The sequence below is a fragment of the Rhineura floridana genome, chromosome 2 (assembly GCF_030035675.1).
Source record: "Rhineura floridana isolate rRhiFlo1 chromosome 2, rRhiFlo1.hap2, whole genome shotgun sequence".
Classification (NCBI taxonomy): Eukaryota; Metazoa; Chordata; class Lepidosauria; order Squamata; family Rhineuridae; genus Rhineura; species Rhineura floridana.
In genome coordinates, this window is record NC_084481.1 from 177,072,224 (window position 1) to 177,087,103 (window position 14,880).

A 14,880-nucleotide genomic window follows, 5' to 3' on the forward strand; every position below is an offset into this window, starting at 1 on the left:
CAGTGCTTCAGTGTAATGTTTTAAAGGTGCCCCTGCCATCTGAGATGAGGTGGGTGGTTACCAGAGAAGCCTTTTTCATGTTGGCACCCCAGTTGTGAAATGTTCTCTCCAGAAGATGTTTATCTGGCACTTATCTTAATGTTATTTTGGTACCAAAGACGTTTATATTTTTGAGGCTTTTTTTTAATGAACCAGTCTTATTGGTATGCTATCAATGCTTTTACTGGTGTTTATTGTAGACCTTTGTTTTTATATTGTACACCAGCTTGTGGTTTTTGTGTGGAAGTGCAGTTTACAAATATTTAAATAAATAAATAAAATGATCTGAAGGCAAATGAGACCACCAGCTTGCTAAAGCTAAGCAGATCTGGGTCTGGTCAGTGCTTGGATGGGAGGCCTCTTGGGAACCATATACATATGACACTTTGAGCTCAGTGACGGAAGAAAAGTGGGATATAAGTGAAAGAAAATAAAATTGGGCTTTTATGATTTTTGTGGCTATTTTGTATTGACAAATGATTCCAGAATAATAATAATAATAATAATAATAATAATTATTATTATTATTATTATTTATTACAAGTATTTTTATACCTCCATCAAGGTAAGAATCAAGGCAATTAAAGAATAATGAAATGTACCCAGCTTGAGAACAAAACGGGTTAGCCAAACAAATCAGTAAGAACAAGAACTTAATTACTCCACTGTCCCTTTTTTTGTTTTTGTTTTTGGCTGCTCTTTCAAAGGGAGCAGCAAAGTTGTCATGAACCCCACCAGGCGAGAGTGGACGGGCAGGAGCGAGACAAAGGATGAGATTGCAGACTGGGATGAATCACTTGGGGAGGGGACTGGCAGCAGAATGGACTTAGAGGGCACTCTGACCCCTGTCTTGGACTCCACAGCCCCTGCAACTCCAGACCCCTGTGCGGGAGCTCAGCCAGGCCCGGCAGACACTTCCCAGCTGGGAACACCTCCACCTTCCCTACCTGAACTGACAGTCAGCAGCCCCCCTCCATTGGAGGAGGAAGATGAAAGACTGGCTGAAGTGACATCTTTGCCCCGCTCTCAGAGATGCTCGAAGTGGGAAATTCAACAGACTCAACTAAGGAGGAGGCTCCGTTTGCCCACATGCTCCCAACCTACTTAAGCAGACTCGGGGGGAATCCAGTTGCTGAGTCAATGTCTGTAGTCATGAAGTCATGCTTAGTTAAAGCTAGAGAGAAACTAAGTGTGTAGAAAGAGTAGTTAGCTTCACGAGGTGCTCTGCATTGCAACTATTACTTTAATAAAAGGAGAAAACACCACTGTCGAGTCTGAGTCTCAGCTTTGGGCAGGACAAAAGTGGACGGGTGGGCCTCTTTAAGAAAGACATTCCACAGATTAAGAGTTTGGAAAGGATATTTTGCTGACAATATTTCTATTACTCTTATTGAAAATTGCTGTCATGAACCATGCTTGATAATTCTATCTTTAATAATGCTTTCTATCACATTTCCTTGGAACAGACATTAAGCTAACTGGTTTGTAATTTCCCAGATCCCCTTTGGATCCCCTTTTTAAAAATGGTATTATCCAGTCCTCCAGGTACAGAGGCTGATCTTATGGGCACATTACATATTTTTGTTAGAAAACCAGCATTACACATGGTACATGATCCTACACATTTTTACTCAAAAGTAAGTCCCACTTTGTTCAATGTGACTACTTCCATTTACACCAATTCAGGCTTGTGGCACAATAGTTAAGCAAGGCAAGTGGCCATATAGTATCTTCTCATGATTGCTCAGACTACACTTACGATATGTCTGAAGGAGCTGCTGCTCCCTCTTAGTCCTAAAGACTGGCTCCTCCACTCAGAGTGGACCCAGTTTGCATCGTTGGAGGAAGCACAATGGATTCTGTCTTCCCCTATTTTTCTGTGGAGTGGAGCCATAGGTTCAGGCTCCTTAAATACCATTAAAAATTGCAACATAACCATACAGTCTGATTTTATCAGTCCTATGTGCTATGGTTATTCACTAATGCTTTCAAAAATAGTTCTAAATCTAAAATGCTAATTGCTGAAGTGCTCTGTGTACTCCAAAATAAATGTTTATGATTCTGTGTTACAGGGATTCTTCAGAAGTTGTTGTGGATTCAGCAGATGCATTTGCACCTGTGGTTTATCTTCGACTGTTAAAATTGCACTTAGAAGATAAGGCAAGTACGACATTCCAGTCTTAATATACTTCTATTTATAAACTTTATTTCAAATCCTGGTCTGCCTCATTATGACACTTCAGGGCAGGTAACAGTGAATTAAACACCCACAATTGAAATCTGATTGTTGTTGCTATGTGCCTTCAAGTCAAATAGTTCTCGTTTAATTTGTTCTAACACCCAATTATTTGTCTTTTTCGCAGTCCATGGTATCTGCAAAGCTCTTGTCCAATACCACATTTCAAATGAGTTGATTTTTCTCTTATCCGCTTTTTTCACTGTCCAACTTTCACATCCATACATAGAGATCGGGAATACCATGATCTGAATAAACCTGATACATCTTTGCATTTGATGACCTTTTCTAGTTCTCTCATAGCTGCCCTCACCAGTCCTAGACTTCTTCTGATTTCTTGACTTTTGTCTCCCTTTTGGTTAATGACTGTGCCAAGGTATTGATAATCCTTGACAAGTTCAATGTCCTCGTTGACTGGACACAGCTTTAAAATTACATAAAAATTCTGTTGTCATTACTTTAGTCTTCTTGACGTTCAACTGTAGTCCTGCAAATGTAACATCAATAAAGTGGCAAATGTAACGCCAATGTTCAAAAAGGGATCCTGCGGGAATCCCGGAAATTACAGGCCAGTTAGCTTAACTTCTGTCCCTGGAAAACTGGTAGAAAGTATTATTAAAGCTAGATTAACTAAACACGTAGAAGAGCAAGCCTTGCTGAAGCAGAGCCAGCATGGCTTCTGCAAGGGAAAGTCCTGTCTCAGTAACCTATTAGAATTCTTTGAGAGTGTCAACAAGCATATAGATAGAGGTGATCCAGTGGACATAGTGTACTTAGACTTTCAAAAAGCGTTTGACAAGGTACCTCACCAAAGACTTCTGAGGAAGCTTAGCAGTCATGGAATAAGAGGAGAGGTCCTCTTGTGGATAAGGAATTGGTTAAGAAGCAGAAAGCAGAGAGTAGGAATCAACGGACAGTTCTCCCAATGGAGGGCTGTAGAAAGTGGAGTCCCTCAAGGATCGGTATTGGGACCTGTACTTTTCAACTTGTTCATTAATGACCTAGAATTAGGAGTGAGCAGTGAAGTGGCCAAGTTTGCTGACGACACTAAATTGTTCAGGGTTGTTAAAACAAAAAGGGATTGCGAAGAGCTCCAAAAAGACCTCTCCAAACTGAGTGAATGGGCGGAAAAATGGCAAATGCAATTCAATATACACAAGTGTAAAATTATGCATATTGGAGCAAAAAATCTGAATTTCACATATACGCTCATGGGGTCTGAACTGGCGGTGACCGACCAGGAGAGAGACCTCGGGGTTGTAGTGGACAGCACGATGAAAATGTCGACCCAGTGTGCGGCAGCTGTGAAAAAGGCAAATTCCATGCTAGGGATAATTAGGAAAGGTACTGAAAATAAAACAGCCGATATCATAATGCCATTGTATAAATCTATGGTGCGGCCGCATTTGGAATACTGTGTACAGTTCTGGTCGCCTCATCTCAAAAAGGATATTATAGAGTTGGAAAAGGTTCAGAGGAGGGCAACCAGAATGATCAGGGGGATGGAGCGACTCTCTTACGAGGAAAGGTTGCAGCATTTGGGGCTTTTTAGTTTAGAGAAAAGGCTAGATAGAAGTGTATGAAATTATGCATGGCATTGAGAAAGTGGATAGAGAAAAGTTCTTCTCCCTCTCTCATAATACTAGAACTCGTGGACATTCAAAGAAGCTGAATGTTGGAAAATTCAGGACAGACAAAAGGAAGTACTTCTTTACTCAGCGCATAGTTAAACTATGGAATTTGCTCCCACAAGATGCAGTAATGGCCACCAGCTTGGATGGCTTTAAAAGAAGATTAGACAAATTCCTGGAGGACAGGGCTATCAATGGCTACTAGCCATGATGGCTGTGCTCTGCCACCCTAGTCAGAGGCAGCATGCTTCTGAAAACCAGTTGCCGGAAGCCTCAGGAGGCGAGAGTGTTCTTGCACTCGGGTCCTGCTTGCGGGCTTCCCCCAGGCACCTGGTTGGCCACTGTGAGAACAGGATGCTGGACTAGATGGGCCACTGGCCTGATCCAGCAGGCTCTTCTTATGTTCTTATGTGTTCCTCTTTAACTTTCATCAGCATTCGTTTCAAATCATTACTGGTTTCTGCTAAGAGCATGCTGTCGCCTGCTTAGTCTGATTTGTAGTACTAACACCCCATCCTTTACCAACTTACATTCTGGCCAACACAAGACAACCCAAATGTAAAGGTCTTTCTGCATTACAATGTTCATGCTTTGGTGAACCTCCAAGAGAAGAGATAGGAACACTAGATGGACAGTTGCCTAGAACTTTGTCAGTGCTCTTGCTGTTCATGTTTAATGATGATGGTCTTTAGCAAGGATGGGGAACTTGTGGCCCTCCAGGTGTTGCTAAAACTACAATTCCCATCATCCCTGAGCATTGACGATACTCGCTAGGGCTGATGGGAACTGGAGTCCAACAACATCTGCAGGATCACAGATTCCCCATCCCTGGTCTATAGTGATAATTGAGTTAAATTAGGCCCAACCTGTTAAGTATTAAACCCATTCTCCAAAAGAACATAGGGAGCTCAAGCTTTTGAGGAGTAAAAAATGGCAGTCTTTCAAAGAACACAATATTATAGGGCCACAAGAGTGCCTGTATACTATAGCCAGCATGGATTTTTCACGTTCTGCTATGTTAAATTGAAAATACCCCCATGCCATTCTGCTGTTTCCCATAAGCTCATTTCAAAACAAAATCTTACAAAACATATAGTCCTGAACTCAGAAACGCGTGCTTGAGAACCATTTCCATGTTGATAGAACACTCAGAGAGAATCTAGAGTTCAAATTGTAAAATGAGAAAAAATCCAGACTCCTGTTGGATGTCTTTCTGTCAGTGGTCTCATAATTTGTTGAAATTAATTAAAAATCATCCATGTTCACAGAGTTCTATTCCCCTGACAGAATTCCAATGGCCCCGAGGGGAACAGGGCATCTCCCAGCAATTCTCAGTCAGCACGCTTCACTAACTACACTTCCCAGGATTCTTTGGGGAAAACCATGACTGTCTAAAGTGGAATAAATGTCTGGGATGGATGTGGCCAGGGACAGCTTTGGTTTAAATATGGGTGGGAGGCTACATGTGCCTGCTGTAGAATAAAAAGGTTGGGAAACCCTGAAAAATGATACTGTTAACAGTGTTTTCCTTTTAGAAAGGAAAGGGGCTTCCCCTCTGCCCGGTGCCCACCCAGCCAATCTCCCTCCCCCCTCCCCCTTCCCCTTTCCCCTACACTGTCCACCCTACCCTTCCTCTCCTTACCCCTCCTCCCCCCCGCCCCTTTCCCAGGTCACTTTTACCTATCCTAAGCCTGATTGCACAGGAGTAAATCCAACAAAACTCAATCAGCATGTAAATGAGTCAAACTAGTGCCCCCTCCTCCTGCCTCCTATCTCCTCCCACCTGATTCTTTCCTCCCCCTTACTTCTCCTCTCCTGCCCCTTCCCCCTCCCCTTCCAATCCCCTCCCCCTGTTTCCCCTCGCCCCTCCCTTTCTCCTCCTCATTTCCTCCTCCCTCCCTCGCCCTTCTCCACCTCCCTCATGGTCAGTTTCACCTATTATCTAAGCATGATTGCATGGGAATAAATCCCATTGAACTCAATAAGCATGTAAATCATCAGACCTGCCTTTCTCCTCCCTCTTCTCCTTCCCTACCGTCTCCCCTCCTCCTCCATTTTTTCTCCCCTCTTCCTTCTTCCTCCTCTCCTACCCACTCCAGCCCTCCCTCCCTCCCCCTTTCCTTCTCCTCCTTCCCGTGGTCAGTTTCACCTATCCTAAGCCTGATTGCACTGGAGTAAATCCCACTGAACTCAATAATCATGCAAATGATCAAATGTATCCTCCCCTCCCCCTCCCTCCTCCTCGGTCAGTTTCATCTATTCTAAGCATGATTGTAGGGGGAGTAAATCCCATTGTACTCAATAAGCATGCAAATGATCAATTCATTCTTAGCAAACTTGCACAGGATTCCATTTCTTACCTCCCAGATTAAAAAGCAGAGAAATTCACTAATAGGCAAAAAAACCTTGTGGTTTCAGAAGGAACCTATAGCCAACAGATATGTGGTGAGTCATGCTAGCCAGACGAGGATTAGGTGGGTGAGGAGGACTTGGTGTGGGATGTTCCAGCTCAGGAAGGACCGAGTGAGGAGTGGGACACTGAAGCGGCTCCTATGCTGGACATCGATGGATCACCTCCAGCAGTTCCAGATACCCCCCTGGAGAGGCCACCAGACCTGCCGGTTATTCCTCAGCCTGACGAGGCTCCTCTTCCGGCACCTGTGCCACCTCCGGACAGCCCTCTCCCCATGGAGGAAGAGGACAGGACAGTGGCTGAGGCCCTGCCTTCACCTCGGAACAGGAGCTGTATGCAATGGGATGTTCAACAATCCCAGCTGAAAAGGAGTCTGTGCTTATGCTCACACACCCAACAGTGACTTGGGGCACATGTAAGCAGGGAGACAGCGCAGTCCTACTTAAGCTGGGCGAGGGGGGAGGGATAGTTGCTGAGTCAATGTCTTAGTGCCACCAAGTTGAACCTAGTCAGTTAGAGAGGGATGCTGAGTCCTGAGTAAGCCGTAGGTAGATTCATGAAGTGCATTGAACTGAAACTTCCTCTTAATTCAATAAAAGAAAAAACTACTGCTGTGTCTGAGTTCTTTGAGTTTGGGCAGGACAGTTTGACTCAGCCACCACCTCCTCCAACCCCAGGGGAGGACTAGCAGAGAGCCTTCGGGTCTGTGTTAACTGAGCTCCAGAATTTCCGAGTTGAGACCCAGTCCCTCTGGTTGGAGAATCAGAGCTTGCACCTACAATGACTGAGCTGGAGGCTCAAGTGATAGCCATACCGCATGGACTTGTCTGCACCCAACCCAAGCCTGTGCCTTGTGTTAAGACACCCATGGGGCTGCTCCTCCATTACAGCAGAAAGCAGGAGCAGTTTGCCACATTCATCGCCCAGTGCGAGCTCTACATCCTCGTGCAGCAGTAGGATTTCCCTAATGACTCCTTGGAGGTAGCCTTCATCATCAGCCTTCTGGAAGGAGAGGCTGCCCAGTGGGCAACACCTCTTGCTTTGGAATGACCCCGTGCCGACCCAGTATGATAACTTCATTGAAGCCATGGTGGAGATCTTTCGAGATCCCCAGCGGAAAGCCACCATGGCCTGCCAACTGGGAAACCTTGGGCAGGGCAAAAGCTCTGTTGAGACTTACACCAACACCTTTCATATCCTGGCCCAAGAGACGGACTGGAATAATGGCCTCAGCAGTGAGATCAGCGCAGTCCCTGCAACCAGACACCTTATCAGAACTCATCCAGCTGTGCCTACACATAGACAGCAGACTTGAAGGTCGTCACCTAGAACACAAGGCTGAGGCGGCTTGAACCCTGCCTCCCGTACCTCTCCCTGCGCTTCTCCTCCAGCGTGGGAATCTCCAGCCCACTGGGGGTGGAGCCCATACAGATAAGTGAGCATAGTTGCACCTGACTGAGACGGAGAAAGAGAAGCGGTGGAGAGAGGAATTGTGCCTTTACTGTGGAAGGTGGGGCACCATGCCAAGACTTGCCCCTTCAAGTTGGAGAAGACCCCGGTGCAGGAAAACTCAAAATCCCAGCTGTCATAGAGGTCCATGAGCTGGGATCAACTGTAAGTCTGGGACCTCAAGTTGGCCCTATTCTGCCAGAGTCTGCATGCATCTCCCCATTCATCTGAGCTTGCCCTTGGGTCAAAGGATGCACATGTTTGCCATGGTTGATTCAGGGGCATCCAGTAACTTTATGGACTTGGACTTTGCTAAATGCCATGGGATACAAATTACCATGCTCAAGGCCCCCCCTCCATGGAAACCATAGATGGGCGGTTCCTGATGTCCTGACATCAGGAGCAGTCGCCTAGGCAACTGTGGGCTTGCAGGTGGAGCTAGCAGGAGATGTAGGGCAGCTGGCCTTTTACATCGCCATCCTGCCCTGTTTTCCCATGGTGCTCAGGATGACCTGGTTGACACAACATGATCCCCTTATCTCGTGGGGAAAAGCCACTGTAGCATTCCATTTGGACTGTTGCCAACAGCACTTCCATCTTACTAAAGCCACAACAGCAGCTGCCCTGTCCCCACGCGAGAAGGTTTCACTGCCTGCCAAGTACCAGGACTATATAGACGTCTTTGACAAGAAGGAGGCAGACCAGTTGCCCCCCATAGGCCTTATGACTGTGCTATAGACCTGCTCCCATGAGCCCAGGTCCCCTCCAGTTGCATATACTCATTGTCCAAGCCAGAGCTGGCAGTGCTAAGGGACTTCCTGGATGTTAATCTGCAGCGGGGGGTTATTCGGCCCTCCAAGTCTCCTGCCAGGGCTCCTCTACTACTTGTCAAAAGAAGAGTGGGGAGCTCTGCTCCTGCCATGACTACCAGGAGCTGAATAAGATCACCATCTCCAACTGCTACCCACTCCCCCTTATCCATGAGATGATGGAGCGTCAGTGCATGGCCAAGATCTACACTAAACTGGATTTGCATGGAGCCTACAACCTGGTCCAGATCAAGGAAGGAGATGAGTGGAATACTGCCTTTAAGACCACTTTGGCCACTTTGAGTACCTGGTCATGCCATTCGGTCTGTTAAACACTCCAGCTGTCTTTCAAAATTTCATGAATGACATCTTTTGGGACTACTTAGATCGCTTCATGCTAGTCTATTTAGATGACATTCTTATTTACTTAGACTCCCCAGAACAGCATGAGGCTTATGTGAGAGCAGTGTTGCAGAGATTGTATGTCAAACTGGAGAAATGTGAATTTGACCTAACCACTCTGGACTTTCCAGGATACTGCATTATCCCCACAGGAGTAGAGATGGAGTGTGTTGTGTACTTTCCTGGCACCTCACCCCAAACCAAGAAAGACCTACAGCAGTTCTTGGGATTTGCCAACTACTACAGACACTTCATTGCTGCCTAAGGTGTTGTTCTCCTTAGAACCCATAGTATAGCATGCTGACCCCCGCCAATTGTTCATGGTAGAATTGGGTGCCACAGACATAGCCATAGGTGCGGTGTTGTTACAACCTACTGAAAAGGGAGGGGAATTGCTGCCCTGCGCCTATTTCTCCTGAAAGCTGTGTAGCTTGGAAAAAAACTACACCGTGTGGGAGAAGGAACTACTTGCCATCCGAGACACATTTGAGAACTGGTGACACCTTGTAGAGGGATCCCAGCATGAAATGGATGTCCGCACTGACCATCGGAACGTCAAGAGCCTACAAACGGCCAATAATGTGAACCAACGGCAAGTGCACTGGGCTCAGTTCTTCATGAGGTTTCATTTCCATATCAGCTATGTTCCCTAAACACAAAACCACAGGGCCGATGCACTGTCCCACAAGCTGGAATATCATGAAACCCTGAATGAACCTTCCTTGTGCCACATCACTCCACTAGACAAGATGGTGGTGGTGGCCTGTCCTGATCTGTGGGTTGAAGAACTGTGTACTGCTCAAGAACAAGACCCATTCACTCAAGAGTGAGTGCGAGAGCTACAGCAGTCCCCACAGGACTGCACATGGGGCTTCACAGAGAGGGGGGTTGTTCTATCACTATGAAGCCCTGGAGATTCGGGCCAAAGTCCTTTGGCAATGCCAGAACACCATGACAGCAGGGCATTTTGGGGTGTTCAAAATGTTGCAGGCTGTTCCACGTGGTTTCTGGTGGCCACAAATGAAGCATGACATCAAGAAATACGTTGACTCCTGCTCTTACCTGCATGAAAACCAAGCATGCCACTGGGTGCCTGGCCAGGTTGCTGGAGCCACTCCCCACTTGGCAGATGGTCACCCTGGAGTTTATCATGACTTGCCTGCCTCTCAGGGAAAAACTACTCTTCTGGTGGTTGTGGGTGCCTTCAGCAAGATGGCCCATTTCATTCCATGTGCCAGTATACCGACAGCCTGAGAGATGGCACAGTTGTTTATCCAACATGTTTTCCAGCTATACGGGCTCCCAACCAGTCTGATCTCGGATCAGGGACCCCAGTTCACAGCCCGGTTCTGGCACGCCCTGTGGCAGCTGTTACAGATTGAACTAAGGCTGTCATCACCACACCACCCCAGTTGGGTGGGAAAACTGAGAAAGAATGCCACCCTGGAGCAGTACCTCTGCTTGTATGTCAGCTATCAGCAGAACAATTGGGTGCCTTTATTGCCCCTGGCTGAGTTTGCCTACAATAACTCGGTACATGCCTCTACCCAGCAGACTTCCTTTTTCACCGACTTTGGTATCCACCCTTGAACCTTCCCCACTCCTAACTCCACCCTGGCAGTGCCTGCAGTGGGAGTTTGCCCAAGAGTTATGGGCAATGCAACAGTTGTTACAAGAGCAGCTGGCAAGAGCTAAGGCCACTTACAAGAGAGTTGCCGAGCAACACCGTCAGCCCGGCCCTGAAATTCAGGTGAGGGATAGTGTATAGCTCTTGACACATTATTTGCCAATGAGTACGCCCTGCCACAAACTGGAAGCTAGGAGGGTGGGACCCTTCAAAGTCAGAGCTTGGAAAAGTTACTTTTTTGAACTACAACTCCCATCAGCCCAATCCAGTGGCCATCCTGGCTGGGGCTGATGGGAGATGTAGTTCAAAAAAGTAACTTTTCCAAGCACTATTCAAAGTAGAGGCCCAGATAAACCCGGTAGTGTTCCAGCTACACTTGCCAGCCTCCATGAGAATACACCCTGTGTTCCACTATTTGTTGCTAACCCTGGAGGAGACTCAAAGTCCCTACTGGGTGCCTGACTCTCCCTGGCACCAAGGGAAGTTACAGTACTTAATCCACTGGAAAGGTTTTGGACTGGAGGACAGATCCTGGGAGGTGGCGTCAGACGTGCCAGACTTGGTGAAAAAATTCTATGAAGGATACCCTGGCAAACTCAAGCCTCTGGAATGGGAAGGGTCCCGGCTTGGGGGGGGGATGATGTCATGAGCCATGCTAGCAGAGGGTGGACAGACAAGGGTAAGGTGGGTGAGGAGGACTTGGTGTGAGATGTTCCAGCTGAGGAAGGGCCGAGCAAGGGGTGGGACATTGAAGCAGCCCCCATGCTGGATATCGACGGGTCACCTCCAGCAGTTTCAGATACCCCCCTGGAGATACCACCAGACCTGCCGGTCATTCCTCAGCCTGATGAGGCTCCTCTCCCAGCACCCGCACCACCTCCGGACAACCCTCTCCCCATGGAGGAAGAGGATGGGACAGTGTCCAAAGCCCTGCCTTCACCTCGGACCAGGAGCAATATGCAGCGGGAGGTTCAACAGTCCCAGCTGTGGAGGAGTCTACACTTACATGCATGCACCCAACAGTGAGTTTGGGCACATGAAATAAGGGAGCCTGCCCAGCCCTACTTACTCTGGGCAGGAGGGGAGGGATAGTTGCTGACTCAACATCTTAGTGTTGCCAAGTTGAACCTAGTTAGTTAGAGAGGGATGCTGAGTTCTGAGTAAGCCGTAGGTAGATTCATGAAGCACACTGAACTGAAACTTCCTCTTCAATAAAAGAAAAAACTACAGCTGTGTCTGAATTCTTCGAGTTTGGGCAGGACAAGATATTTCTATCAAACTTTAAAAAGCAGGGAATTTGAATAGCTACAGTGAATGAACCAGGGGAGCAGGAGACCTGACCTCCTCTCTGAGATACTGTACTGCGCTAAAAATGCAAACATAATTTGGTTTGGTGTTTCATAGTCCAATCCACTTCCTGTGTAGCTGGAAGAATTTGGTAACATGCTTCTGAGCATATGGTGAATGGCTGCACAACTATCAAAAGTGTAACTGGAAAATGTTAAACTGTTTAAATCTTAATTTATGGTACGGTAATGTTTGGAACATGTCCACAGCTGAAAAATTAACACATGAATCACATGTATTAAGAGGCATGGACATTTCTGAAAACTTTCATATTTAGAATAGGATCATTTTATTGTATTTTCCAATTGTCCTACAGAGCATGTTTTCCCTTCTACTGGAAAAGCTACAGTGTGGCTGAAGGAAACCTGTATTCCACTAACATCTTGGTGACTTGATCTGTAAGATATAAGTCATAATTTCAGCGGGTGTGGAATGTGTTATCTTTGTGCATGTTTTATACTTTTGAAATAATTAGCAATTGGTTAGCATTGCATAAAACATACTGTTTAAGCCTTAATGCTTGATATTTTATGGCTAGAGCATATAAAACTAAACTATTGTAATGAATATGTATTGCTCTTTGTAATATTATCAGCATTTCAGTGACAGTAAAATGTAATAAAAATAAATAAGTAAAGATACTTAGTAGCCACTTCTGAGCTAAGTACGTGCAAGTACTTGATTGATACTGTATAGAGTGGGAAAGCAACAGTTTTGTTAACAACCCCAAAAGTGCCCTTCCGTACTTCTGTTCCTGTGATGAAATGATGCACTTTCAGTAATATTCATCTCAACGTCATGATGCCTGTGAAGCATTGTGCTGCCATGCTGACAGTGATATAGGAACCATATATATCTGTAATCTAAACTGGACAATCATCATAAACATTATTTTAACATTTGTGTGGTTGTTCCCCCCGAGTTTTTCATGGCATGAATCGGATGCACTCTACCAAGAAAAATAATAGCTGAAATGATATCAAGGTATATTGTAGCCTATTTAGGAACATTTATTGTGGTTATTTATTTTGATGTGTTTATGACTAGTATAGTACAATTGGCACAGACTAAATGTGAAGCAAAAAGCTTTGCACCTCGAATGCTCAGTTCTGTGTCAATTAATTGAGGATTATATAACAAGGATTCGTAATACACAGAAGCTAAATATGTATTTCCCAAGATACATGATATGCTGCTAATATTTTTGTTGAGAGACAAATAATTTACTTACAGACTGATCCTGTGCTCTTATACAGTCTGTTCTGGGATCTTAATGCAAGCTCAGGAGATTTCATTGGCACAGGAGAACAGAGCTTAGCTGTAGTGTCTAATAAAACAACTGACCCCGTTTATTGTTGGCATTGAGGGAAGCTGGCTGTTTTGGAAAGTAAATTGGAAGAAAGCCAGCAGTCTTACTGAAGGAGTAGTAACTTCAAAAATTAAGGCATTAAAAGCACAAAATATATTTATGTGCATTTGCATGAAATTTAGAGGAAGAAAATCTTTCTATCAGGGTGCATTAGGATAAGGTGCAGTTAAACCCTTTCTGTGACCTCATTTCCCCTCTCCGAATTGTCCCCAAGCTGTTTTTTTCCCTCCCATGGTGTTCTAAATAAGGGAAAAGGGCATTAAAAAGCCTACTTGAGCAAGGGTGAAAACTACTTTGGCATGCAATTTGAAGCAGGGAACCTGAATATCTACAGACCTTCCATTTGTGTTTGCCACTAGTGTTCTTGAATATTCATTGTCTTAAATCCTATCTAGTGCTGGCATTATTTTATTTTGTACACAATGCTCAGACACCATTAATGATCACTGCCCCAGTTAATGTTTCATTGAAAAGTACCGTATATTCCGGCGTATAAGACGACTTTTTAACCCCGGAAAATCTTCTCCAAAGTCGGGGGTCGTCTTATACGCCGGGTGCTGAAAAAGAGCGGGAAAATTAAGTAAAAAAAAAAGCTGCAGCGGGAGTGGAAGCAGTCGCAGCCGCCGTCCAGAGAGACCGTCGCGGCGAGGAAGGCAACGCAGCGAGGCTCAAGAAGTTACTGCCCTGAGGAGGGAAGCCTCGGCAGAGCCTGAGATGAAATTGACTCGCACCGGCGTTACTGCCGTGAGGAGGGAAGCCTCGGCAGAGCCTGAGACGAATTGACTCGAAACGGCCAGATACAGGAGGGAGAAGCCACAAAAGGCTCCCGGGGAGAACTTGGGCAAACGGGGGGTAACGGCGGGAGCTGCAGCCGCAGGCTCCCGCTGGGAATAGAGAGAACCGCAGCCGCGGTCTCTCTGATGGCCGTTAGACGAAAAACAGGAAGAATTAGCGACCCGGGTCAGGAAGAATCCCCCCCCAAGGGAGTTCCCCAGGAATAACAACAACCTTTTAAAACAGCAAGCGCGGCCGCCTTGGATTCCTGCCTGGCTTTCTAAGGGTTAAATTATAGGGATTGATTCCTAGAGAGGCAGGAAATCTGGGAAGGAGCGTCTGGGTCCTCCAGCGCATGATCTCCTCGCCGTCTTGCCTTCTGCACGATCCTTGGAGGCTGATGCGTGGAGGGAGCAAAGCCATCTTACCGCGAGGTTCCTCCTTCAACCCGGAGCAGCCTGAAATAGGAGGCAAAGTTTCACCTCCGCCTCTGTCCAGCCCGCCCCATCCGCGCGGGGAAGCTGGCCTTTCTCCTCCGCGCCCAGGAGGACCTGGTGAGCCCCCAGCCACGCTTGTCCACTTGGGTGAAGGGACAGAAAGAGGGAGAGAGAGGTGAGGCGGGTTGGAGAGAAGGGGACGGGGAAGTCCCAAGTGGGGTTTCCAGCCAGAATCTGGAGGGAAAAGACTTGGGGAGGGGGGCGCTGAGAAGATCAATCGAAATCTCCCCTCCTCAGTGGGGCGATGTTCTGGGCCACGTGATAATCCCTGGATTTAGGAGCATAGT

General features: G+C 46.4%; 1 protein-coding gene across 3 annotated transcripts in view; it reads left to right on the forward strand.

The window, feature by feature from the left end:
• Positions 1-14,880, forward strand: part of DPH6 (diphthamine biosynthesis 6) — a 374,050-nt gene that overhangs the window by 122,568 nt on the left and 236,602 nt on the right. For all 3 annotated transcript variants that reach the window (XM_061611524.1, XM_061611525.1, XM_061611526.1), the window contains exon 8: positions 2,112-2,199. In XM_061611524.1, coding sequence (XP_061467508.1) covers positions 2,112-2,199 — 88 coding nt within the window. The remainder of the gene's footprint in view (positions 1-2,111; positions 2,200-14,880) is intronic.